Genomic DNA, 27,336 nt, shown 5'->3' with positions numbered 1-27,336 from the left:
AAAAACAACGGTGCAAATACAGTCTTAAATTGTTTATTATAACCAAAAATTCCAATGTCAGTGGGTGACTACTGTGAACTGGATTTTCAGGGGTTTATATTCCCAATGTTTTCCATCCATTAATTCTAGGACAACTCGCTCAATACCAAATCCTTTCCCATTTAACTCCCAGCCTGCTGAAGGCAGTGGCATTTCATTTTCCAGCTGTGCCCCACTAAGCAGCGGGAGCATTCATCCCAAAATTTCCTTTGCCTCACTGAACCACCGATGTCAATGCAGTGTCTTTAAATTAATACTGAGTAATTAATTGCTACCATAAAGTAAAGCTTTACTGAGCGGTGGCTGGACACGGGGCAGCTTTTTGCGACTGAACTGTGTAGGACTAATGCTACGTGGGGATTGTAGGGATACACAAGGATTGTATCTGGAGACGCAAACCCCAGCCTGAAAGACAAATGAAGCAACTGTTCCCGGCGAGTGAGCTGCGGTTATTAGGGCTCGATTACAGCCTTGCTGCACTTCCACGGCTTAGGGACTCGTCCTAAGGCACGGAAAGCGTGTTTTGGAGGCACGTTTGTGCCGGGAAAGGGAGGCGGCACGGCCGGGAGGGGCTCCCACGGACGCCCCACTATTGTGTCTGGCGCTGAGGCGCCCGGCGCGCGCCTGAAGGCCCCGCCGCGGCGCGCCTCCTCCGCCCGGGCAGTGCGGCAGCTGCCGCCGCGGGCTCAGGCGTTCTCCGCGGGCACCCTCAGGCCAGCCAGGACCCCGCGGGCTCCCGCGCCGCCTCGCCTCTACGCGCCGGCGTGCGCGCCGCCGCTCCCTCTCTCTCTCTCTCCCGTGGTAGCAGGAGCAGCGCGGGCGGCGGGGCCGGAGCGTGGCTGAGGCGGCCATTCCTACAGAGCGAGAGAGAGCGCAGCGTGTCCCCCCCCGGGCTCAGTCGCGCACAGGGTGAGGAGGGCGGCGCGGCCCCTCCGGACACACCGAGCGGGCCGGGGGGGAGGAAGGGGAGCGTGAAGGGAAAGTGACCGTTGGGCGCGAGGCGGCCGCCCCGCGCGGTCACGTGACCGCCGCCCCGCGCGCGCGGAGGGAGGGGCGGCTCCGCGGGGCGCGCGCCGGGGCAGGTGCGGCTCGTGCGCGCGCGGCCGCGTGCGCGCTCCCGCGCGTCCCCGCCGTCCGCGCTCCCTCCCTGTGACGCGCCCGCCGCTCTCTCCGCTCTCTTGTCTCTCTCCCGCCCTCCCTCCCTCCTTCACAGAGATGCCCTCGGCTACCAACAGCACCATGGCGAGCAGCACCACCGGCAGCAGCACCGGCAAAGCGGGACCGGGCAGCGAGGCTGCCCCGGCGGCGGCGGCCCCGCAGGCGGCGGCGGGTGTGAACATCACTACGGTGCAGACCGAGGCCATGAAGCAGATCCTGGGGGTGATCGACAAGAAGCTGCGCAACCTGGAGAAGAAGAAGGTGATCCCCACGTCCCGTCAGACCCCCGGGCGCCCACCCGCCTTGTCCCCCGTCTTCCGGCCGCCCCTGCCCCCGAGCCGGTCTGGCCTGTTTCCCTTCCGCTCCCTTGTGCCGGGCCCTCCGCCGAGCCCTCCCGGGTTGTTCCCGGCGTGGCCCCCAGAGGCCGCCCGCTGGAAGGTTCCAGAAGGGCGAGCGCCGCTCCCCCGGCCTGTCCCCTTCCCCTCCCGGGGTCCCCCTGCCCCATCCCCGGCCGCCCTCCCGGGACCCGGCCCGGTTTCCCCCCGGCCCGCGGGGCAGAGCCCGGAGGGGTCGCGGCTGCCGCCTCCCCTTCGGCCCCGCTGCCCGGAGCCCCCTCGGCGGCGCCGCTCCCTTCCCCCTCCTTCCGCCTTTTGTTCCCCGCGGCACGGCCTTTCCCAGCCGCGCCATCCCTGGGATCGGCTCCCCACATCCCCGCTCCGTGCGGTGGCCGGAGCGCTCCCGGTGCCCGTGCCCGGCGGAGCGGGCGGGCAGAGGCTGCGATGCCCCCGGTGCCGGGCACATGGACGCGGAGCTGTAACATGGCGGCGGCCCGGCCTCCCCGGCGGAGCTCATTGTGCCGCCCGCACAAAGCCGGGGCCACCCCACCCCGCCCCGGTGTCACCGCTCGCTTTCCATCGCCCTAAGCTCAACTCTTTGGGAGCCTGAGCCCAGCTGGAAGCGGCCTTTCAGGGGTTATTTTTAGAAAGAGCAGCTACTAAATCCGTGGTGCTCGGACGGTTCCGAGTTGTGGCACAAGAGGAGAAGGGTGTCGTGGTTACTCGCGGCGTGTTTTGCACCCTCTCCGTGGTGGCAGATTAGATGAGCTTCGCAGGGCTTTACAACTTACAGAGCATGAGGCGTCCGTCAGAAAAAGAGCTAATGCATAGCCTCGAGACTTGCCTCAAACCACCACATTGCCAAGCTAAAATTAGGGATTACTGAAAAATAATTTCATGCTCATGCTGGAGCCCTAAATCTCTTTTTATTTTTAAACGTGAATAAGCATAATAACTGTTCTATTAATTTTTTTTAACTGGCACTTTTGGCCGTATTCATAGTATTCCATATTGTAGAAGGTGGAAATATTACCAGTAAATTAGTCTGTACAGGTGGGTTGTAAATGAAAGAAGCCGTGCTTTAGCTATGAATAATACACTGTGTATCAATAATACACTGTATAAATATACTGTGTACAGTGTAGCTTCCCACTTAAAAACTGGGTGTGGGATTTTCCTGGGTTTTAAAAATGACATGGCAAAAAGCAGCAAGCCAGGACCTTTTAGATAAGTTTTAGAATCAGAGGAGCTTTTGCTCCATGTCTGTTGTGTGTAGACAGGACAAGATGTCTGTCTTAAACTTGTCATTAATACACATCAATATGTGCACACACAGTACTGGTCCTCAGCTTGACAAAGGCAGCAGATCTTTCTGTCTCTAATTGTTCCAATACAAAAAAATTGTTTGAAATTTAACTGTTGTACCCGATATACACAAAAATCTGCTGAGAATATTTTTTATTTGTTAGAAATATATATTTTAAGAACCAAAATTAGCAGGTGAATATTTTGACCTGTTCTGTACTTGGGAGTATTCAAAAGGATAAAGCACTGTGTTACTGGTGTGAGGGTCAGCTTTTCTTGGGAGCAGTATTTTTATTAACCTTGAGGTCTTTTACACCTAATTTACACTTGCCTTCGCCGTTCCATTCTGTTGGAGTGCAGTTTTAGTCAGGTGAAGTGTTCTACCCAGTGAATAGAGGGGACAAAGTGCCCTTTTTTTTCTGGACATGGCTTTTGTTGGAAGATGTTCCATGAAAATTACTGAACGCATTTATTTTTGGAATACTCTCTGCTGGGCAGTGTGGGCTTAAAGAAAAGGCAAGGGCAGGGGCACGAAAAGGAAAAGCTCCCTATTGTCTCTCACTGATGAATTAAAGTTGAAAGATTCCTAAGTCTTAATGGCCTGAAGTTCTGAAACTTCCTGAAGGAGGAGTCATAAGCACTACAGAAGTCGTGAGAGAAATGGGTTTTGGTGTGGTAAAGCAGAGTAACTCATTTGTGGGCTTGAGCCTCTCCCTTGGTGGGGGAATCAAGAGTTCTGTAGTAATTAATGCTCTTTAATAGAGAGCGTTACATGCTTTGTGTCTTAAAACAAAGCTCATTGTGCACATCAGTATTTCCTTGTACTTTGTATCTGTGGATAAGAATATATTTTTAATTTTTCCAAGCATCCAGAAAGTAAAGTTGTGCTGGATACTGCACAGACAGGAGTGGGTGAGAAGTGCAGTAAATCTCACTGGGAACTTGTGCTTAGTTGGACAGCTAATCCTTTCTTTGTCAGCAGCTGGTACCGAAGGCCAGTAGGGATGATTTTCAGAGCTTTGTGTCACAGAATGAATACAGAGATATACTTAGACACACATTTCTGAAGGATGAAAAATGATTGCTCTGGAAGAGGTACCATCTTAGGTTTTGAATGAGTGTGCAGCTTTTAGTAGAGGAAAGGTCACTCTTCATGAAGAAATTTGAATTTTTGGAGTAAATTTAATGTCACGTTTACCTCTAAATACAGAGGATAAAATAGCATGACTACCAAAACACAAATTGAAATAATATTTGTAACTTTGATCTATACTGTTTTGAATGTTTTTGTATAAACTAAAACTACTAGATTATTAGTTACATTTTCATTTTCTTTTCTTAAATGTGACCTCATTTGAAAGAATGAGCATTGCTTGTGTTAAAAGGGACTAGGATAAAGGGAATTGCTGTTCAGAAATGGATGTGAAAGCATGGCCTGAAAACGTCTGTGTTCCCCTCATCTCTTTATATTTGGAAATTATAGGAATGCTCTTCTCTGCTCTTAGATGACAAGATATTTGTGTGTGCATGGAAGGGGGTAGTTAAAGGGGTATTTTCTCTATGCGACTTTCAGATGTGCAACTCGAGTTTATGTTGACAAGCTTAGTTAATTTAGAAGTTACCTGGACTCCTCCAGGTGTTTGTCAGGTGTCTGGGGTTAGAGTCCTGCCAGCTCTCTCTGCTCCCTAGGAGAAAATATTTCACCTTCAATTTCTCCTTCTCCCTGGCTCTTTGGGTTTTTGTTTTTAGAGGGAAAATCCTTTCCAGATTTTAAGCCAATTGAATGTAGATCAAACTCTGGTTTTATTTCAGGGTTGAATGAAAAAAACCCAGTTATTTTTGCTTTCAACTTGTGCAATAGAGCATGAGCCGTGTAAGAGCAGTTTATCAAACAAATGTTCTGCCAAAGGGGCAAAATAATTTGTTTGCGTGGGTTAGGGGATGGGCAGATGCTCACAGGGTAACGTGTGAGCTTAAAAACTTGATGTGAGCTTGGTGTCTGGAGTTGGAAAAATGGCACGTGTTGCCTGTGCCTGGTAACTTGAGCTGCTGCCACTTTATCAGCTTGTCTGAATTTCCTCCTGAGTGTAACCCTGGCTGGGGTGCAAAATGAGGAGTTCCCAGGTGCTGCTGTCCTGGCTGCACAAGAACTGTCGTGGAACAGCAGATGGACATTTGAAGTTGATGTGACGCGGTTCACTGGGATCGGTTTTCCATTCTTGTAGGTGCAGTCAAGTGGTAGCAGGAAGTTTGAAGCTGCCCATTGATAGCATCTCTCTAAATGCTTTTGTCCATGATTTTGGGCCACTTGGATGTCCCAGGTTTGTGAGTGTCTCCAGAACCTTTCCTTGTGAGGCTTGGTTTGAATTTTATCTTTGGAGATTAAACGTGGTTTTGGACCAAATCGTAACATTCATTTCAAACTGTGTATTAAAAGCCTGAATCTTTCTTTGAAACCTCTCTTGGTAGCAATTTTGGATATCCAGCTTAATGTCTTGAAAACCCAAGCAGTTTATCTGTGAAATCATGTGGTGGTTGGTGCTTTGAGGTTTCAGCTGGGTCTGTTTTGGTTTTAACTGGTTATTGTAGAATAGGGATTGTCTCCCAGTGAGTTCAGTTAACTGGATGCATGATGAGTCCAAGGGGCTCTGGAAACACCTTCTAGTTTCAGTTTTTCAGATGCTGCTTTGGGGTTTGGATGACAGTTTTTGTTTCAGAAGAAAAAGACACACAGAATGTGTTGGGAGAGCTCAATTTGTGTTCTGCAGCCGAGTTGGTGTTCTAGAATTCATTTGTAAAAGTAACTTTTTTGAACAAAAATGATGTGTAGAGCAAAATCCAGGTCTCCTGCTGTGTAGTCAGCTTCCCTGTAAATTCAGGGTGTTTCTTTAGGAAATCCTGTATGGTGATGGTTTGGAAAGAACATCTCTGTGCGGTCACCAAAACTTGGGGTTCCACTCTTCTGTGACTTAATTCTGGTTACTGAAGCAGCTTTTTTTTCCCTTGGGGGTTAACTGATCATGCAACTGCAGTCTCAGAATCGATGTATCTTTGTCATTTGTTTAAAAGCTAATACATCATGGAGATACTTTTTTCTAAACCATCAAACTTCCCAGACTGTGGGGAAAAACCCACCCACCCACCAGAATATCTACAACTGTTATTTCAAAAATAAATTCAGTTTAAACAGAAGACCTGTAAGTGTTTTGTGTTCTGGCATATTGGTGTTACTGCATCCTTCCATCTTCCTGGTTCTGGCTCAGGACTGAAACTGCTTCTCAGAACTGGTGGAGTTTGAGAGGTTCTGAACTTCCTTGTTAAGTGTTTTACCTTTTTGATGGTTTTTTTTCTGCCCGTTTTTTTGAGAAAATGGGAAGTCTGGTTTTGGTTTGTGGGGATTTTTTGTTCATTTCTGGGCAGTTTTTGCTGCAAAGCAATGAATGAGTGTGGAGGTGATGGTGGAGGGCAGATAAATTACAATGCAGAGATGTAAAACAGGTTAATAAACTTCTGATTTGTAACTTGGCTTTTATTTGAGTTCAGTGCAAACCGTATTACACAGCTATTTTAAATGTTGGATTATCTTAATTGCTTTTGTGCTGTCAGAAACACTCAGTTTTTGAGATGCCTCAGAAAACGGACTTGGAATGTCCTTTCCACCTTTTCTTAGCTTGTAGTAGAGTTTGGATTCCGAAAGGTTTACTCCAGCTGTTCACAGAGGTTACCTTGTCCCCTTGCACCTTGCAGCTTGTCGTGCACACTTGTGCTGCTGTAATTGGTAGAACCATAGCATTGAAATTATCTGGTTAAATATAGAGCCTCCCTCCTGCTCCTGACCCCCTTTTTTAAGGGTTATTTTTAATCTGATGATTCCAGTGATCCAGTTTGTAGCACAGCACTGGAAGTGATGGCTCAGTGGTCAGGCATTTCTAAAACCAGTGTTGGTTTGGAGGATAATGCCATGTAACTGCATTTTTTGTTTCCACTTTAGGATGACATTTTTGAGACAGTTCAGAGGAGGTGAAGAGAACTGTCTATTACTGCGGTAAAGTAACTCAGTTTCGGATTCCTATTAAAGTAAAATCCAGGGCATGCTTAAGCAATGAACACCATAGTCCCAGGAGCCTGGTTTTGGTGCTTTTTCCCTAGGAAACTCCAAAGCACTTCAGGTATCTCAGTGGAAAAAGCTGAGGCAGGGTGGCTTGCTGCCTGCAGAACTGGGAGCTGCTGACTCATGAGCTGTTCAATACTCAAATTTATGTGCTCACTTTGCCACTGGATTTTTTTTTTTCCCTGCTGGTTTGGTCTCCATGCTCTGAGATCTCCATCTGTGAGGAGTGAGGGTGAAGTTGTGTAGGGGGGTTAAGATAAAGACAGTCTTCCCCTCTTGCAGGCACTGCAGTAGGTTCCTAAAGCAGGAATTTTGCTGCAGTTGTTTTACAGCACTAATACTGCTCTTGGATTGCTGTTAGTTGACAGTGCAGATTAAAAAGGAAAGCATTTCACTTAATATTTCTGTGTAATGCAGCTTTGGATCTTAAAGTGTCTTTGGGATGATAGAAAAACGCTTACTTGGCAGTCGAAATCTTTGTGGTAACATTTAACTAAATGCACATTGGCTTGTCCTCTGCATTGCAGCTGACAGGGCTTTCCTTCCTCTGCTTTTACCTTCCCAACAGGAATATTTATAAAGAAGAAAAAGTGAAGACAAGTAACTTTTGTTCTATTCCTAACAGAAATAGACATATTACCCTTTGCTTTTTGGTTGAATAAAAATAAGCAAAGCATTTACATTAGACGTAAGAATATTTCACTCTTCAAGAAAAAGGTTGTGCATTGTTCAGTATGTTACTGCAATATCTTAATCTGAAAGGACCAACCATGCATGGAAAAAGTATACAGAAAAAATTGTAGTTATTTAGGATATTTTTGTCTCTTCCCTCCCTCATGCCCTCAGCCAGCAGAATGGATTCTGTCAATGTTTCACAGTGTAATTTTGCAATATATGGGTTTTTTCAGCAAAGTTGAACAAAGTGGTGTTCTGGAATACAGTGTTCCACCCTGTTTGTTTTACTGTTGTTGTTTATGGGTTTGTGTTGGAGACTGGATCACAGAACTTGTTTTAATGCATTTTTCTAGACCGTGTTCAAGCTGGCTCATGTTTGCAGTCTATTTACTGAGCAGCCTCACAAACTGTTGCATCAGGGTGACCAAGGGAATTGTAATCTGTAGCAGGGGAGCCAGTGACTTGAGCAAGTAGGAACTTCCTTTGAAATTTCCTCGTCTGCAAAGCCAGTTTGCTGTAGGATTTCAGCCATCAGAGGTGTGGGTTGACCTGGCTTTGCACTGGGGCACTGCAGTGGTTCAGCCCTTTTACCTCCCTTTGGCTTCACAGCTCAGCCACACTCTCCCAGACCAAGAGAACTGTCCTGTGATTGTCCAAGCATGTCATCATCTGCTCTGAAATTGGGATGGAGATGAGTAACCTGACCTTCCTTCCTATTCAGATAGATGTGCAGTGTGCCAAATGCTCTCCAGGGCTACTTTTTTGGTCTGTTAAGAACTGTGGCTGCTGCATTTAACAACTGTTACCATGTAGTTTCTGTCCCCAGCATGAGATTCCCAGTAACATATTTTTGGAAGTCTGGAAGTTCTTGCTTTGACTTTGCCTAGGCCATTGCTGGCTCTGATACACTGGAAGGTGAAGTAGTTAAATGTTGTATCTGGCTTGGAGGACTTGAAAAGATCCAGACTGTGGGCACCAGTGACATCAAAAGGACCAAGGCTCACAGCGGTGATTGGGTTTCAGGAAGTAATGATGGGCATCAAATACTTTGGAAGAGGAGCTTGCCTGGTAAATTGTTCCACAGACTTTGATCATTCCAAAAATTCTGAGGCTGAGCATAGAAGTTGAATTAACTAGAAAAATACCGGTAAAATATTTTAACTGAAGACTCTGAAACAAAGAGCAACAGCAACCAAACGGGGTGTCACTCAGTGGCAAATGTAAACCCTGAGACAGTGGTTGCATCAGGGTTTTAATTCTTTGACATTCAAAATGAAGTGTTCTGCTTTTCATGTTTTATTATCCTAGATTGGGAAGATAATTTTTAAGGATTCGTTTTAGTAACTTAAAATCAGATCAAGGCTAATTTCATTCACTATGTAGTAATTAGTGATAATACAGAAATGGTGGAAACAGCTTAGTGATTAGGTGTGTTATCCTAACAGCCTTTGCTTCCTTTTGAAGACCCTTTCTAGTTTGTTAGCCTGTGGAATCTGTCACTTGGGCACACAGGAGTTTTACCTGCTTTTGGCCAATGTCACTCTTCTGCATCATTTTCTGTTTAAGCAGATGAGAAAACCCATCCTGCTGCAAAGTAGCCCAATGATGCTTTTTTCAGTTTCTTCCTGTGGAAAAAAAATCCTAATGCTCTTGAACAAGACTATGTTAGAGAGCTATTAATATGAATCGTGTTGGTGGGCATTCTTGCACAGAAGATTAGAAACTGTTTAAAATTCTTTACAACTCTCTTAAGTGATGCAGCTACAGAGAATTACAGTTCTGGATCTTAATAGCATTGACAGTGGGGGTTTGCAGTCAGGTTTTGGTACTGTAGTGATAAAGTGGTGATAAGCTCTACCTCAGCCCTCAGTTCAGCTCTCTGGGGTTTGGACTGAAGGAAATGTCCGTTGAGAGTGGTTTTCCCCTTAGGAAGAATGTGAATTTCCTTGGAAATTCCAACTAGCCATGAAGACATTGTAATAGCCAAATAAACACAGTTAAAATATTTACCTCTTGGGAAAATCTTTATGTTTTAACCCAGAAGAGAATTTTTCTGATGTACCCTTCCTTCAGGACAGTTATGTGCTTGTGTTACAGTCTGTGTACTGTAATAGTACAGTGCATAATTTTGTTAGCCCAAGTAGAAAAAAAAGCTTTAAACTGATTCTTGGCTCTTCATAACAGCATTTTTCTTTTGTTTCAGAGCAAACTTGATGATTACCAGGAACGAATGAACAAGGGAGAACGTCTGAATCAAGATCAACTGGTAAAAACAACCAAAAAAAATCCTAACCAGATCTCAGTTAAATTGTTTTGTCATCTTGTGGTGAGGAGTTTTGTGCTGCCTCTCTCCTTGTTGGGGCTGGTTCTTAAAGTAGGTTATTGTAGAGCTTGATTCAGCAGCAGTTTTGCAGTTGTAGTAAATAAAAAGCAAATATCAATTTAAATTCAGTTGCATGGTGCAAACATGCACATTGATACTTCAAGAGATCACCAGATGCTCAGTAATCAACAGTGTTTTGTTGATGATTTTTAACACTGAGAAAGTGAAGGGAAAAAATGTACCCTCCAACTATTGCAGCTGTTGACACTTAAAAGAATGAGCTGCTTCCCTTGGTCCGTGTGATGATTTCATCTTCACTTCGGTGGTTCTGTGCCAGCTGAAAACTGAAATATCACAGATCTGTGTGTTTTTATTTTGGAATGGCCTATTGTGAGGAGAAACCATGATAAGGTTTCTGTTTGCTGAGCAGAGAAGAGAACTGACACCATGCTGAGGAGGGAAACACATGTTTTTTATGAAGCCTGACTACTAGGCTTGATAAAAATCTTCTTTGTTTGGAGAAATCCCATTATTTTGTCACAGCAGGGGTATAAATGTCTCAGCCATATCCCCCTGATTTGATTCTGATTTGATGGAATTTCGCAGTACTACCAGATGGGTTGAGGTGTTTGGTTTGCTTTGGTGCAGATCAGAGTATTAGGTTTAAGAAGATAGCAAAAGCAAAGATTTCTGGAGAAGGGAACATTATGCTCTGTATATTCTGATTTGGGCTCTGACTGGAGATAACAAATCATTAATTCTAAAACTCTTGAGCAGTTCTGAGTTGCCAGATGTTCTTCTCCCCCGTTCTCCCAGTTGTTAGATAGTTTTTGTCGGGAATTGGCTACAGCCAACCATGAGACCAGTCCATCACTCATGTGAGCACATAAAGGCATATTTTTATATATGTTTAGCATATCTAAAGAAACTACAGGCCCCAAGGACATAGACAAGTCTTTGATATCTGGGCCAGTGAAAATCTAATTTGCCTTAACATAGCTGCAGTCCCATTGAGGGGTCCTGTGTCTCTCTTCAGAACTAAAACACGTGGAATTTATTTGTTGGAAGTATATATTCTGTTCTGTTGGTTCTGGTTTACATTTGTGGTTTTTCTGGGTTTTTTTAAGGATGCGGTGTCAAAATACCAGGAAGTGACAAATAATCTGGAATTTGCTAAGGAACTGCAGAGGAGTTTTATGGCTCTGAGCCAAGATGTAAGTAAAGATCAAGCGTTGCCATGTGGGTTATCCAAACACTTTAAACTCTTCCACTGATGCAGTAGTCACCTCTATTTACAGGGATGAATTGCCCTTGATTTCCTGTTGTTTGACTGTTTTATTCTATTCTTTATATTAGTTGATGTCAGGCTTTCTGAAGAGTTTCTGATGCACTCCATAAATGTATGGAAGCAAGAGTAATGTAGTAATTTTCTGACACAACTCAAGTGTTGAAAACAGTGTGATCACAGAACAGGTTTGCAGTGCAACATTAAAGATGGTCACTTGCTAGCATTGGTAACATTTTCTTAAATTGATTTCATAGGGTTTTCATTTCTTAATAACACAGTCTGAAATTACATTGTGAGACAATTCATATTTTTGTAAAGGATAAATTACCTGGATTCTATAAAATAGGTAATCTTTTGAGTTGGTGTTTTATCAAGGAGGCAAAATAACATTGTGGTCGAGAATTAAGTTCTAAAAGGTTGGGAGTTCTGGAAAGAGCAGCAGCATTGGAGGAATTGGTTGTGTAGTGGATGTTAGTGCAGCTGACTGCTCTAGCGAGTGGTTTTAGCTTGTGAACAGGCTGTGAGAATTTGAAGGGCAGCGGCACCCTTGTATTACAAACTGCTTTCTACATTGGTTGTGGCTGTAAATTAATTTGTAGGACTGAGCCAACCTGTTTCTTCGTTTTCTGGCATCACAGTTCCATCTGTGTTTACGGAATGTTAGTACTGGGGAGCCTTCTTTTCTGGACAGGTCAGTTCTGCAGTGTTTCCCTGGTCAGCTGACTGCTAAAAGAGGCCAGTGAATCCAGGAGTACCAGATTGGTGCTCTGCTTTCAAACTTGATTGCAGTTTTTCCTGACTGGAGTTGGTTCACATGTAGTTGATTTTAAGATACATCTTTGATTTTAAAAAATGAAATTTAGGTGTTTCAAAGTGAGTAAGTTACTGTCACAATAGATTTTTTTTGATAGAGAATATTAAATTTACAAGGTAAACCAGCTGAATTTGGGATGCTGGATGCTGGGATGAATAATGGAAGAAACATCCTGTGGGTTCAGACTGGTGCTGCATTTAGACCAGCCTTGTGGAAGGTTCAGTGCAGAGCTCAAGGCTGATGATGATGTGTCATCCTCTCCCTCCCTGCATCCATGCTCCTCACACTGGAAGTGCTGCAGTGGATGCACATGCTTGTTCCCTAGGGTGTCTGACTGGGGATCTCATGTCCAAGAATTTGTTTAAATCCTTTTTTGAACTTGCTGATCCTGTCTATCTCCCCAGCCTTTCAGGGCAAAACATTCCATGAGTTCCCTCCTGTGGTGCGTGAAAAAACAGAGAGTACTTTGGTTGATCTGTTTTAAGCGGATCTGGTAGTTCCAGTGAGTGTTTCCTACTGTCATGGGATATGGTGAATAACTTCTCTGTTCCTGTTCTCTGTGTGGCCAGTGTGAAAAATCTGGATCACCCAAGCCTTTCCAAATGGAAGAACCCAACACTTAAAATCTGCTCTTGCCCAGTGCAAGAACCCAACACTTAGGCTCTTCTCTTGCTCTCCTGCACCTTTTCTTAGCAGTTAAAGACATTTCTATCTGTTTTTCCCTTGGGTCCTCTCCAGATCCAGAAAACAATAAAGAAGACAGCTCGCAGGGAGCAGCTGATGCGAGAGGAGGCTGAGCAGAAGCGTTTAAAGACTGTGCTGGAGCTACAGTTTATTCTGGAGAAGTTGGGTGATGATGAAGTGCGCAGCGACCTCAAACAAGGATCCAATGGGGTGCCAGTGCTGACAGAGGAGGAGCTGACAATGCTGGATGAGTTTTACAAGCTGGTTTACCCTGAACGAGACATGAACATGAGGTAGGGTTATAGCAGAATGCTTGTCTTTCTAATTGCCAGTCGGTTAACAATGTATTTAATATGGTAATTTAAAGACTCGGTAAGAAATTAACTCTTATTAATTAATTTTTAAGGTTGAATGAGCAGTATGAGCAAGCATCTGTTCACCTGTGGGACTTACTGGAAGGGAAGGAAAAACCAGTTTGTGGAACAACCTGTAAGTACAGTCTCTGCATGCAGAGACAGCACGCTGAATTTGTGCCTGAGCTAAAATACACATCTGATGTAAGAGAGCTTGGGCAGTTAATTATCTCTGAGTTTTTAGAGTAACTGCTTCTCCTCAGCTCTTAGCTGGACTGTAACAGTGACTTGTGAGGTTTGGGCTCAGTGTGTGGTGGTTTTTATTTCACACTGGCTCAGCGTTACTCACTGTTGAAGCTCAGTCCGTTCCTGCTATTTCAGCAGTACTCTGCTGGTGCTCAGTAACAGGTCTTTGTTTCTGGAAACCTGTGTGTGAGCAAGGAGCTTTGTTATTGATAGGACCTGATACATAAAGTGGCATGGCCATCCTTAGTGGGATGTTCTCTCCCCCGTGGCTCCTGCAAAAAGTGTAGTGGCTTTGCCCTGTTGTGACTGATCAGCTGCAGATCAGGGTGTGACCATGCCAGCCAGACTGCTTTTTTGCAGGAAATAATTCCCAAATACATGGCCTAGGCAGCCAGTAATGCTGCTTTCCCAATGGGGCTGATGTCTTTTGGGTTAAGATGCCCCAGCATTCATCTGAGGCACTGAGGGCAAGTGTTCTTTGCTTACAAAGGCTCTTTTGAGCCACTTCACTTCAGGGGAAGAACCTTCATGAATCAGGTGGTACCTGTGTACATTTGTTTGTACTGACAGTTGTTTTGTAAGAAATTGTCTCACAGTAATGGTTTTAAATAACAGGAATAAAAGTCTACTAATTAAATTCATAAACTTGACCTCACTGTGAAGTGTTCCACAAATCTTCTGAAGACTTGTATGTACTCTTAAGATCCTCCTTGCCCTTCAGATTTTTCTGAATGACACTGGGTTATTTATGGATTTATTGAATGTGACGTAGTAAGAGAAGGAATCCTGTACCAGTAATGGTCACGGATTGGCTTGGGGCAGCAACATCTTCCAGCAAAAGGGTCATAAAATGTACAACCTTTGGACTGAAAACTGTGCAATCTTTGGGAAGGAAAGAAATGATGATGAGGACTGAGTTGGTGCTGATGTTCCCCTGTTCCATTTTCCCAGACAAAGCACTGAAGGAGGTTGTTGAACGGATTCTTCAGACCAGTTACTTTGACAGCACCCACAACCACCAGAATGGGCTGTGTGAGGAAGAGGAGGCAGCGCCTGCACCTGCGGTAGAAGACACTGCGGCAGAGGCTGGTGAGAAGGGGGAGATGCCTTGTGACTGACACATTTGTGTTGTTCTGTCTTGTCTCTGCAGTCCTCAGAGTGATTAAATTGCAAATGCAGTGCTCATCTCTAGTACCAAAACCATCCAGGATGAAAGTTCTGGCTGCCTGAGGCTTTGCCACTTTCCAGTGGTTCCCACCAGTTTAAGCTATGTTAGAAGGGAGCAGTTTTTGAAGCAGACAGTGTGATTACGTACTTAAAGTTGGGAATGTTGTATCCAGTTTTAAGAACAAGCTCAGAACATTTTTCCCTTTTGTGGAGAAGGCATAGCTGAACATAACTCTCCCTAGCAAGAACTTAATGTTGGGGTTTTTTTGCTTTTTAATTCAAAGCTCTGAGATTATTTGTTATTACTAATTCTCTGTTAATGCCCCTGTCATTTCTGCTTCATTCTGGGACACAAGGTTTTCTCATCTAACTTTGTATCTTCCAGGTCTGTAACATGAGGGTGGTTGGGGTCTTTATTGTTGTTGGTTTGGGGTTTTCCCAGACAAACGGTTTATTCCTTTTTCTTCTAGAACCCGATCCAGCAGAAGAATTTACTGAACCAACTGAAGTTGAATCAACTGAGGTATTACTCACTGAAAGACTGTCATTTTGTATACCTTTAATGCCACTTACTTTTACTTTCATACCCTTTCTTATTTTTATTTTAGTATGTAAACAGACAATTCATGGCAGAGACTCAGTTCAGCAGTAGTGAGAAGGAACAGGTAGATGAGTGGACAGTTGAAACGGTTGAGGTAAGATCTTGTGTACTGCAGGTAAAATTGCAATCCCTGTTTCTGCTGGCTCACAATTCATGATAGGTTTTAGTATTGCATCCCTTCTCCCCCAATATATAAAAGAATACATATATTTAAGTAGGCTTGGCCTTACTACTTGATTATTTAATTACATACTTAGCTCAGGAGTATTTAAAAAGAAATAAAATCTATTTAGTCTGGCTAAGTTTGCAGAGAACTTGCTTTTCTTCATTAGTGGCTTGCTTGGGAAAACAGGACTTAAAAGTCTTAGGCTTAAAAAGACTTTAAGGACTTTTTTGAAGTCGTTTTTTTTTTTTTTTTGAGAACTTAGCTGCAAATGTAGAACTTAAAAGTTTATCTCCCCAGCTGCTGACAGTGTGGTGTAGTTGTGCTTTCATTGAGCAGGTCCCTGGAGAGGGAGCTGAAAATGAGTAACTCAACTAATACCTGCTGCAGATTGCTTATGTGCATAATTTGATGTTAAAATATGCTTGTGTGTACGTCTCTGCTTCCCAGAACTACAGTTCTTCAAGTATTTCACTTGTTACTACTTTGCACTTGAGTGGCTGTTCACTTGTGGTGTTTGTGGTGCACTGGTGTTGGGATCCATCCCCAGTTTAGTGATTTGCACTCAGACTTTGCTACATGTACAAGTCCATGATTTTATTGCACCAGAGTTTGTGTTCTGCACATACAGGAAAGGACAAACCCCATGTTTGGTATGTTGGAGCTTGAGTTGTGTCTGTCTGTTAAAAACAGGCATGAGCAGTTTGTTTCAGGTGCTGGAGAGTTAATTTTTGATTGATTTTAGCCTTCTGCAGCAGCAAATTGCATTAGACTTTCTTGGTGCCTTTGGGCTGCTTCTAAGTGTAGGAGTGGATTAAGTGTTCAAAATCTTGTGAAATGGTGAAAAAACAGAGCAGCTGTTTTGATCTGATAAACTAATCAGCTGATTTACACTGAGTCTGGCTGAAATTCCTGATCTACAGCATTGAAGACCACTAAGAGATTTAATAATACTGAGGATGAGTGTGAGGCTTCTAGGACTAAGACAGCTTTGCCATGTTTGTGAATGAGTTTGGTAGTTTCTTGTCATAGTATTTCATTCCCTTACTCAAAAAAACCCTAAAATATCACTGCTGTTGAATGTGTTTTAAGAAATCTGTTAAACTGACAAACCCACACATTAAAGTCACGCTTGGTTGGAGTATTCTTAGAAGGCACAGCATTTAAAAATTAATGATTGATAGGCTTCAGTTATACCCCTTTTATATCTGTTTCTACCAAGGGTCCAGAGTGGTTCAGTTCTCTGTAGTTCTTAATATAAGGAGTATGGATGAAGACTTAGTTCAGGTTGCAGTTTGGTATGAGACAGATTTCTGAAACTCCTCATTTTTCAGGCATCTGTACTAGATCCAGTATGGGATTGGATCAGCTTTGTTTTCATAGGGACAATACAAAGAATGTATGCTTCAGTTGTCCTTTTTGTCCCAATATCTTGGACATCTTAGAAAAGGAATAATTTAGAAAAATTTAAAGTTGAAAATCACTGTTTCTTCATAATTAAGAACTTTATTTTCTCAGCTATAACACAAAAAAGGGAAATTGGGAATATCTGCCTGTAAAATTATTCTTGCTGGCATCACAATCTCATTTCTCATGGGAATGCAGCTGAACTGTGCTTTGGTAAGATCATGACACAGAATGTACACTGATAGCTGTGAATTTTGAAATCTGAAAGAGAACATTTGCTCAGAAGAGCTCCATAATTGTTCAGGAAGGGGGAGGGTATCATAAACTTCTCTCTTTTTCAGTAACCCTCAGGTAGATGTGATACAGTCAGGATTTCTGTGGTGTGTTTCTAGTTTGGGACGTGATGATGTCTTCACAAGGATGTTTTTTCTGTGGGCCTTCCATAAGTTTGAAACTAAGGAATTTACTTGTGAATTTTCCAAGTGTATTTGGATTATATGATGTTTTAATTTTGGTGAAGATGTCCTTTATTGGTAATAGTATTTATGGAGGTTTTTTTAATTGTTGTTTTGTGGGGGTTTAATTTTTATTTTTTTAACTGCTTCTTCTCTAAAAAGTACCTGACTCTGGTTGTAAACAAAGTTCACTGTGTCTTAGATTGTGGAACTTCGGGTGGATGGATTTTGTGTAGAATTGAAAACTGTTCTCAGACTGCCAGAACACAAGTTCTTTCTGTTGGTTTGTGGTGTCATTAAACTTGTGGTTTTACCTTTCCTCCTCCTTTTTTCCTGTCCCCTGTCAGTCTCCTTGCATTGTGTGTGGCAGCTCTGCCTGCTGCCAAGACTATCTTTATGTTCAGTAGTTTCATCCTACTGTGGTTGTACTAGGTCAGAGTACGTGCTAGTGCTAATAAGGCTGAAGGAATAGGTCCTAAACTGTTCTTCTGACATGAAAAAAAAGAGGATTGGAAAAGATAATGTAAAATATGAAACACCATCTGAAGTTAGTGCTGTACTATTTGTGAAAAAGGAAAGTGTTGGATATTTTTGTCACTGTTATGTATTCTTGATGATTCCATCAACGCTTTTTTTTTTTTCCTTGAAGATACTGAATTGTTGTGAATGACTTGGACTCCATGAGTTGAGTGGTATGCTCAAATAATTGAGAGTATTTTTGATAACAATTACACAGGAGATGAGTAGCTGCTGGTTTTACTACTCAGGAGTTTCACCTGATCTGGCTTGCACTTTCTTTTCAATTTTTAAGCTTTGAAATATGCAAAAGGTCTATATATGTGCTCGAGATAATTTTTTCTACTTACTGGACCTAATCTTAATTTGGAAACAGTCCATAATGTGAAATTTGGGGGTAGGCCAGAGCAGTTTTGCTTGGTTTCCAGTGTGGACTGCCTTAGGGTGTATTTTTCATGGGAATTGTCAAATTGCTTCTCTGTGGATTGCTACTAGTGGTGATCTGGCTCTGAAGGGAATCTCGAAGAGGACTGTAGGTTGTGGTTAGATTTTAGTTTTGTTCAGATTTTCTGTCAGGGATTTGGTCAAGGAACAAGCCATTGGAGTTGGTGAGGCAAGTGCATGTGCAGAATGCTATGTGCAAACAAGGTTTGGAAAGCTGGGCAAGCAGTAGGAATACTGGAAGGTGCTGTAGGTTTCTTTGAGAAATTTTTAAAAAACGTACAGGCTTTGAGGTTGGATAGTGGCAGTTTGAGGCTTAAAGTTCAGATCTTTGTTATAGGACTGGTCTAAAATAGGACTGGTTTGTTAATTGTCATGATGGCTGTACAGAAATCTGTCTTCTGCAGTTCTAATAAGAAATCACGTTTTTCACATCAGTATTTTGAACTTCCAGGCGCATGTATGCTGATTTATATCCTCTGTAACTAAGTTTTAAAGTGTAGCTGTTTTTCTGGAAGATTTTTAATATTAGAAGCTCACTGAAATAGAGAACTAATAAACAAGTCATTGACAAAGATACTTTTAAAGGGCACTTGTTGACATGGAAAATGGCACTTCTGGATTATGGGAGCTGCCTAAAGAGCAGGTTAGGGACTGGTTAGGGCCATCAGAGTGCGGCTCAACCATCCTTGCTGCTGTCTGTTTTCAAACTTTTTGCTGATGGTTTTTTGAGATGCTCGTGTCCAGCTTTGCTGGTTTCTCTGCTGTCTGATCAGGTGCTATCTGAAAGCCCATTGCAGTTTGTTCCTTTGTTGATGTTTGCCACTTTGGAATATGTCTGGTAAATCTGAGCTTTCTTGCCCACCATGAGCTGTGCTTCTGCTTCTGGGCTTCTGGTGTCCCCTTGCAGTGCTGTCTGGCAATCCTTGTCATGCAATGCTGCATGCTGTTCCCTGAGACAGTAAATCAGGGACCTAGGATAACAGTGGCTGTGAAAATTGAGCATTTTGAAGTCTTAAGAAAGACAAAAAAATTCTGACTCCACTTACATTTACCAAAAAGCAATGAGAAAATAATTGTTCCCCATTTGTGCATATTTTTGAAGCTTACTCTTCCCCCACTTCCTTTAAATTTCCAAATGCTGATAAATTGCTGTCTCAAATCCTGCCCTAACAAAATCCATGTAATATTGAACAAACACCTTTTTTCATGGGGAAAAGAGTAGATGGAGAGTAAAAAAGAGCAGAGTGTGAACTCTGTAGTCCTGTGAGTGTTCAAACGAGTAGCTGGCCACCAGCACTGACCTGTCTGTAGGATGTAATACTCAACCCCACTACAGTAATTCCATCATCCATAACCAGTTAGGCAGTAGCCAGAAATGCCAAGAACTCCCAAGTCACTTGAGTGCAGTGCTGCCTCGAGCTGAAATTGCAGTTGGTTGTTGTTTCTTGTTAGGTTGTAAATTCCCTGCAGCAACAGACACAGGCGACGTCTCCTCCCGTCCCGGAACCTCATGCGCTCACTGCTGTGGCTCAGGCAGACCCCCTGGTCAGGAGACAGCGAGTACAGGACCTCATGGCACAGATGCAAGGCCCCTACAACTTCATGCAGGTATTTCTGTACTCTAAACATTCATCTGTTTAACCCACAGCAATGTGGATTTGATTTTTTATTCTTTTTTATTTTTTTCTCCCCAGGACTCGATGCTGGAATTTGAGAACCAAACGCTTGATCCTGCCATCGTATCTGCACAGCCCATGAACCCAGCACAGAGTTTGGACATGCCACAAATGGTTTGCCCTCCAGGTTTGTAATGGTAAATCCTAAACATAAGTACTGGGGAAGCCTGCAAGTCACCTCTTAGAAGTGCTTCAGTTACAGCTGCGTAGTAAAAGGGTCACCACCAGTAATAGTACAGTCCTGTTAAAGTGTGTTTTTCTCAGAAATGGGACTGTGCTATTTTTAGACTTCCAATTCTCACTTGCTTATAGGTTTTGCTTGGAAATATGGGATAGCTAAAGGGGTTTTTTTGTTTTGCTTTGGATTATTTTGGACTACTAGAAAAAATGTTCTTTGCATGGCAACAGGAATTGGTAATCTGAGTATAGCTTTGCCATGCTAAAGGCTTCATCATCTTCATGGTGATCAGCTCTCACATAACTGATCAGAGAAGATAGTAATGCTATTCTGTGAAAGGTTTTGATTTTACTATGTAATAAGTGAAATTATTTTCCTTCAGTTCATGCTGAGTCAAGACTTGCCCAGCCTACCCAAGTTCCTGTGCAACCAGAAGCCACACAGGTAAAATGTTCAGTAAATTGTATTTTGGATTTGAGTTTGATATTAGGCCTGAGTTAATAATTCCTAGCTACGTGAGAAACTCAAAAAGCTGAAGTTCCCATTTTGGGAAATCAGTGGTCTCCATTGTTGCTTACAAGCATTACTACTTGCTCGTTTCATTCTCTGCAGACATTACAAATTCCAGTAAGGGGATCTTCTCTTTTTTTAGTAGTTAAGCCATGGGTGGTAGTACTTCCAATTTATGTAGAAGCAGGTGGTTTGTTATTTGCTTGTAACAGAAATCACTTGGTTAAAGGGCAGCCTGTGTCTGTTCAACTGAGTGTCAGGGCACAGATAGATCTAATGCATTAACTACAGATTTTGTGTTGTGTTTTATTACTTCCAGTTGCTTGCTTGGATTGGGATTTTATACTGGAGTTGTAGAGCAGTCAGCGTGAGTTGAATGCTATTTTCAGTTGAGCTTTTAAGTTGGATCTCCTAAACTTCCTTCTCCACTGTATAATTGAAGTAGTCACCTTCTTGTTAAGATGTTTCAGTTGTCTGGTGATTAAAGAACTTCCTAATTTTGTGTTAAGCATGTGTGGCATCTCCAAGGACTCTGCTGGTCTCAGTAATGGGTCTGATCCCTGTAGGTATTTGCAATTAAAAAGCCTGGATAGATGATGGATCTCACAGTACAGGCAGTATAAATTGCTTCCTTTGGCTTGTCCAGATTGGGTCTGCAAGGTTTAAGTCGCTCATTTACATAGAAACAGGAGTGAGTTTCCTCTGTATGTACCTCCTGAAGTGCTGGTGCTCTCCACAGTTTTGTTGTCTTGTATGAGTAGAATAATTTCTTTGGGCAGAGTGTTTTCTCTGCGCTAGTTTCTATTTTGCTGTTAGGTGATGTCTGTCACTTAATCCAATGGATTTTTTTTTCTTATTTCCCTTACCTCAACCAGTGCTGCCAGTGATTCTCTTGAGGATCTTGCAAGCAGTAGCTAAACTTACTCTTGGCTTTGGAACATTCCAGTGTGGTGTGAACACCACGATCAGTTGTTATCCATTGCCTCTTAAACTCCCCAGTACAGCCTTTAATGCAAAGCCCTCCAGCTTTGCTGGCTGGAGTTTTCCTTGGGCTCTGTGTGAGAGCAGAGCTCATAAAACATAAAATTCAGGCCATTGGAAGCCAGCCCGTGTCCACTTGTGTTTGAGCTTGGAGTTGTCATGTTACAATGTTGGTGGTTGGAAGTAACTAATTTGTACTGGTTGTGTAGATCTGCTGGCTCACAGACCAGAGAGTACCATCCATCCGGAGGTCTCTGATACTTTTTACAAAACTGTGTGTGAGCATCAGCTGACTTTTGGGGGCTTTGGGGTTTATTTTGTCAGGTTCCCTTGGTTTCTTCTACAAGTGAGGGATATACAGCTTCCCAACCCATGTATCAGCCTTCTCACACAGCAGAGCAACGGCCACAGAAAGAATCAATTGACCAGATTCAGGCAAGTCAGGTTTCACAGGGGTGGGAAGAACTCTGATTGCAGGTGACATCAAATGTTAGTTTGTTTCTTCGTAAATAACATTCTTTTTAGTTGCCTGTTGATAGGGCCACTTCAATTCCCTTTTGATTCCGGAATTCTGAGCCTTTCTGTGACCAGTAAGTCTTCCATAGTAAGACTTTTCATTTGGAAGCTTGTATGTTTAGTTAGATGCAGCATGCCAACATCAGCATGGGAGCATCAGTGTTGTTGGCTTAGGAGATGGGATTTATTTTTTTACATTGGCCAGCAGTTAGCCTGGAAACTTACTCATTTCCCATCCAGTGTTTTCTAGTTGTGTTTCAAGTTAATGAGGGAGAAGATGGTTAGATTTTTCCTCTCATGATGCTGTTGTGAATGAGGCTGTTGAGCTGAAGTAGGAAACAGTTGTTTGTAGAGGTGAAGCTGAGGCATTGCCACTCTTTTTTAAGCTAAGTTTTTAAAGTTAAAGTTTTGGTACCTCAAAAGCTGCTAAAATGTTGTTTGTTTTAATTATCAGGCTTCGATGTCACTGAATGCAGACCAGACCCCATCGTCGTCATCACTTCCCGCTGCATCGCAGCCGCAGGTGTTCCAGGCTGGATCCAGCAAGCCTTTGCATAGCAGCGGAATCAATGTTAACGCAGCTCCATTCCAATCCATGCAAACAGTGAGTAGGAAATCCATACTGGATCCCTTCAGTTTGGTACTCATTCCATGTGGTGGAATCACTCATGTAGCTACCTGGGATAGTCTTTGGTGATTCACATTTCTCAGACTTGGATGCTTCTTTACATGATACAATGAAGAGCTGTAAAAATGAATTTCTGCTCTTACAGGTATTCAACATGAATGCACCTGTTCCTCCTGTTAATGAGCCAGAAACCCTTAAGCAACAAAACCAGTACCAGGCCAGTTACAACCAGACTTTCTCCAATCAACCTCACCAAGTAGAACAATCAGATCTCCAGCAAGAACAACTCCAGACAGGTAAAATTCTTGTGGCCTTGGTAGAGCAGGTGATAGTCTGTGAAGTCCTAGATGACGGAGCAAAGCATGTCACGCGTTCCCTTGCAAACCTTTCCCCTGAGCAATGCCAGGTTTTGTTACTCTGGGTTTGAATATCCAACAGGGAGTGAAATTTGGTATATTTATCTCCAACTGTTACACCACTTGACTGAGTTTTATATGAGTTTAAATAAAGACATGGACCAGGATTATTCTGAAGGTGAAAGCAGTAGAGTGAAGTACTTGCTCTGGTTGCTTTAAACAAATAGTGCAATTTGAGGTGACATTCTATAAAGGAAATAGTAAGGCAGAAATGAGAGCAAATATTTATGGCTTCTCAATAGTCAGTGCAAGATTTCACAAAGGTCTGGAATGCTTTGCTGAAATCAGTGAGATGTGGTTTGAATTCAGCAGGCAAAATGCTTTCCAGGTTAACAACTTGAAAAAATAAAAGTCTCTATCCAGAGCTGTTCTTCTCTCAGCACTGCCTTCACTTTCCCCTGAAGTGCTAACAAGTACTGGATGTGCAATAAGGAGAAAGAGCCTCATCCTTTTCCTCCATAACCAAGTGCTGGGTTTAAAGAGAGATTTGTGGGAACATAAAGAAATCCAGACTTTTATACTTCCTTTTTCCCCCCCAATTCCCCTGCAGTGGTTGGTACCTACCACGGTTCCCCGGACCAGAGTCACCAAGTGGCAGGAAACCACCAGCAGCCTCCCCAGCAGAACACTGGATTTCCCAGGAACAGCCAGCCTTACTACAACAGCCGAGGGGTGTCCCGGGGGGGATCCCGCGGGGCCCGGGGCCTCATGAACGGTTACAGGGGCCCAGCAAACGGATTCAGAGGTGAGCAGCTCTGCGAGACACTCACAGCTTCTGCTTGCACTCGGGGGAGCGCCAGCTCAGCAGAGCAAGTGTTAAACTGACCTGGGGCAGTGTCTCTGGGAGACTGTGACACTTACAGTAGGAATCTTACTGGCTGTAGATGAGCAACTTCAAATGTAAGTGTGTGTCTGGACCTCTGTTACAATACAATTGTTAGGCATCCACTGCAAGTATAAGCAAATGCAGCAATAGCCAGCCATCGAGCAGGGAATTTGGATGCCAGTTGATATTTCAAAAATGCTTTTTATTTCCACAGTGTATTTTACAGTTCTGTGTTTCATCAGAATGAAAGTAGGCTGGCTTATGTAGAAATACAGGAACACTAGAGTCCAAAAGTCACTAGGCCAAGGGAATTAACAGGAGTGGAGGAATGATACTGTAGTTCTGGAAAGATAAGAGAATGTTCCTGATTCGTGGACCTTATATATGTGGCTGTCAGTGTTACAAAGAGGTTTATGTTAGAATAGGAGAGAGAGAGATAGTTTCCTTGTCAGGTATTCTGGGATTACTTATGGACACAGGTACTGTCTTCCATGTTCTCCTCCTCTCGTGTGGCTGGGGAGTAGAGAAGAAACCTGTGTAATAAAAATACAGCTGATTGGAGTGTGAATGCAGTTACCACAGCTGGGACGTTTAGATCCTACCTAGGATCATGTTTAGCTCTGGACTGAATGTTCTGTAAATCAGGCCTCAGATTACTCTGAGAAATGCCCTGAATTCTGCCTCCTCCCAGTCCTTAGCAGGTGTTCATTCCCATTTCTTGTAATATGTTAGCCCTGATATTGGAGACATTTGCCTGACTTGCAGGTAAACAGCCCTTCCTAAGGGATGGGGTTTTTTAAGGCTTAAGTAAAATGCTGTTGCTGATTTTCTTTCTATAGTAGCAGAAGGTCAAGTATTAAGTGCAACTTTGTTTTGCAAGTGAAAGACTTGTGCCCTGTTCCTTAGGGGGATATGATGGCTACCGTCCTTCCTTTTCCAACACTCCAAACAGTGGCTACACACAGCCCCAGTTCAATGCTCCTCGGGATTACTCAAACTACCAGAGGGTAAGCTACCAGTGGAGGGGGGAAATACGTGTCCAAAGCACTCAAAGCTGTTAGTGACAGCTTCCTCTGGGACTTTTTTTATTGCTCAGGAACACAGACTGCCTCTGTGTAGTTTGGAAAAGTTGAACACTAAAGACATCTATTTATATTTCTTAGTTATATTGAGCAACATATCCTGTAACTGGAGAGAGCATTTGTCACTGCACACTTTATTACAGCTGCTAGGCACTAGTGGAAATAAGAATTTATTTTTTTAATATTATTTTAAACTAATAAAGTGTTGCATGTTGAAGTTACAGGTGTTTTGTCAGTGCACATCATTCGAAAAGCTCCTTGTTTTGCTGGCAGTTAGTAACAGAATGCCCAGGTTTTGTGTTGTAACTTTTTTAATTTCTTTGCTTCAGGATGGATATCAACAGAATTTCAAACGTGGCTCTGGACAAAGTGGACCTCGGGGAGCTCCTAGAGGTAATTTCCAGAGTAGTGAATAATTGATTTGGGTTGAGTGGAAGTTTCTGAGCCAACTTTTAAAGTTCTGGACTTCAGAAAGAACCTCACTCCTTCCTCAGCAGCTCACAATTAAGAATAAGCTGACTTTCCTCTGACCTCATAGCTGACCCTGCTTTTGAGCAGGGCTTGGTCCTGCAGAACCTCTGAGGACCCTGCTGACTTGAGTTATTGTGATCCTGTGAACTGGCGGTAGAAGTTTAATTGGCTCTTGAATGAGGAATTCTTGGAAAAGAAGCTAAAACAGCAATTGCTGTTGACATTTAGATACAGCAGAACTACTTAACTGTCTTTTATTAATGAAAGCCCTAGGAAGCAAACCCCACAGACATAATGAGGCTGTAGTTCAGCTTCTAGACTTCATTTTCATCACTATTTTTTCAAGTCTTTTTCTTAAACCATTTTTGGTGATGAGACTGTTCTGTGTCAATACAGACATGGCCATGAGTGCCTTGTCAGTGAGGGCAGCTCGAGGCTGTGCCCTGCATCTGTGAAACCCCACGTGGCAGCTCAGTTCTGAAGGGTTCTGTCCCTGTCTCGGTCCCGAAAGCCCCGAGGTGCGGCGCTGAGGCCTCGAGCTCAGTGCAGCACTGGGCTGCGCTGAAGCTGAGAGCGTGTTTCAGGAAGCACAACAGAGTCTCTCTGAGTTTAGCCAAGAAGATGTAGGCCTGTTTTTAAACTAACCAGATTTCCTGCAGAATTCAACCTCCTTTCTGTGTGTTTTCTAGGTCGTGGAGGGCCCCCTAGACCAAACAGAGGGATGCCTCAGATGAACGCTCAGCAAGTGAATTAAACACATTCACAGGATTCCATTCAACGCCAAAAACACGCTGGCCAGTGTACAATACATGTTACCAGAAGAGTTATTATCTATTTGTTCTCCCTTACAGGAAGTTTGTTGTAAAGGGACTATTTTCATTACCCATAATGACAGGACTACAGTTGCCAGCTTTATATTCCCTGGATATTGAAAGGAACGAAACAACGTTTACTCTGCATGTTCTGTCCTAAGCATCATCTTGAGCCTTGCATATGAGATTCAGATTCCTCACCCTTGCTAAGAGTAAAGCAAAAAAGGCAATTTTCAGGGTGATCCAATCTCCATGGTTAACTGAAGTGGCAGGAAAAAGCAACGACTCGCTTCTGACATTTAAAAGTGATTTAACAAATTCAGATAAAATCTGCAAATCCATAAAGATTTACTGTGGTGGCAGTTGACAAAACTTAAATGTTCCCATGAAAGGATGGAAAAGGTGAAGTGTGGCTTGGTAGAACAACTGCATTTCAGCTTTTTCTTATTAAACCGAAGCACTGAACAGTTAAAGGTGTGTAGTGATGCAAATGCCCTAAATAGACAGGTGGGCTTAGAAGCAGTTTGTGACAGAGAAGAGGCACCCTTAGCTGCAGCACTCCTCATCACCAGGGCCCTGATTCCCGTGGCTAAGGAGTTCAGAGCGCTTGCATAACTGCTAATGTAACTGTGTAATTTTTTTTTTTTTTAGGTGACAAGGTGAAAAACAACAAAAAAAAAAGGTTTGATTTGGCACTTGAACAAAATTTTGCAACAAATCTGAGCTATAATCTGGATGGCCACTGTATATTTGATGTGAAGTATTTAGATATCTCTTTGAAACACTTTTAAGTTTCTTTGATAGCAATGACTTTTGTAAGGATTGGTATTCTCTATCATTCCTTATGACTTGCACATTGTCTGTCACTAATACTTGACCTTGCTGTATTATCACCTAAATAACTGATGCCGGTACTGATGGAAATCTCTAATGGATAATCATAACACTTTTGGTCACATGTCCTTTTGTCTTTCCTGCAGCCTTGAAGGTTTTAAGAAATCTCAAATGCCCGCTGCTGCTGCCCTTCCAATTGCTATCTTTTGAAAAGCACCAGTCTGTGTTTGAGTTGATTTCCCCTTTTCAGGGAAATGACAGCCAGCAGTTACAGTTCTAATGGTATAAGCAAGATAAATAAAACATGTTTATAAAAATTGTA

At 43.0% G+C, this 27,336-nt stretch overlaps 1 protein-coding gene across 2 annotated transcripts; it reads left to right on the top strand.

Annotated features, from left to right (window-relative positions):
* The first annotated feature begins 777 nt into the window (after positions 1-777).
* Positions 778-27,336, top strand: CAPRIN1 (cell cycle associated protein 1). 2 transcript variants are annotated; one of them, XM_082283541.1, is made up of 19 exons: positions 778-948; positions 1,253-1,458; positions 9,827-9,889; positions 11,074-11,160; positions 12,787-13,025; positions 13,139-13,221; positions 14,283-14,420; positions 14,969-15,021; positions 15,107-15,193; positions 19,537-19,692; positions 19,779-19,887; positions 20,321-20,382; positions 21,754-21,864; positions 22,400-22,549; positions 22,719-22,869; positions 23,540-23,734; positions 24,722-24,822; positions 25,227-25,290; positions 26,058-27,336. In XM_082283541.1, the coding sequence occupies exons 2-19, from the start codon at positions 1,255-1,257 to the stop codon at positions 26,120-26,122; spliced, it is 2,118 nt and encodes a 705-aa protein (XP_082139667.1). In that variant the 5' UTR covers positions 778-948; positions 1,253-1,254; the 3' UTR covers positions 26,123-27,336. The 2 variants fall into 2 exon arrangements, with proteins under 2 accessions (XP_082139667.1, XP_082139668.1); XM_082283542.1 differs by lacking the exon at positions 21,754-21,864 and having other exon boundaries at positions 779-948.

Source organism: Coloeus monedula, assembly GCF_965178545.1.
Source record: "Coloeus monedula genome assembly, chromosome: 6".
Classification (NCBI taxonomy): domain Eukaryota; kingdom Metazoa; phylum Chordata; class Aves; order Passeriformes; family Corvidae; genus Coloeus; species Coloeus monedula.
This window is presented reverse-complemented; position numbering and strand designations above follow the sequence as displayed.

Excerpts from the sequence above, each read along its gene's own strand:
- CAPRIN1 (XM_082283541.1), top strand. The coding sequence starts at position 1,255 with ATGCCCTCGGCTACCAACAGCACCATGGCGAGCAGCACCACCGGCAGC. Across the intron at positions 15,022-15,106 it reads CTGAAGTTGAATCAACTGAG|TATGTAAACAGACAATTCAT; the intron begins GTATTACTCACT and ends TTTTTATTTTAG. Across the intron at positions 20,383-21,753 it reads TGCAACCAGAAGCCACACAG|GTTCCCTTGGTTTCTTCTAC; the intron begins GTAAAATGTTCA and ends TTATTTTGTCAG.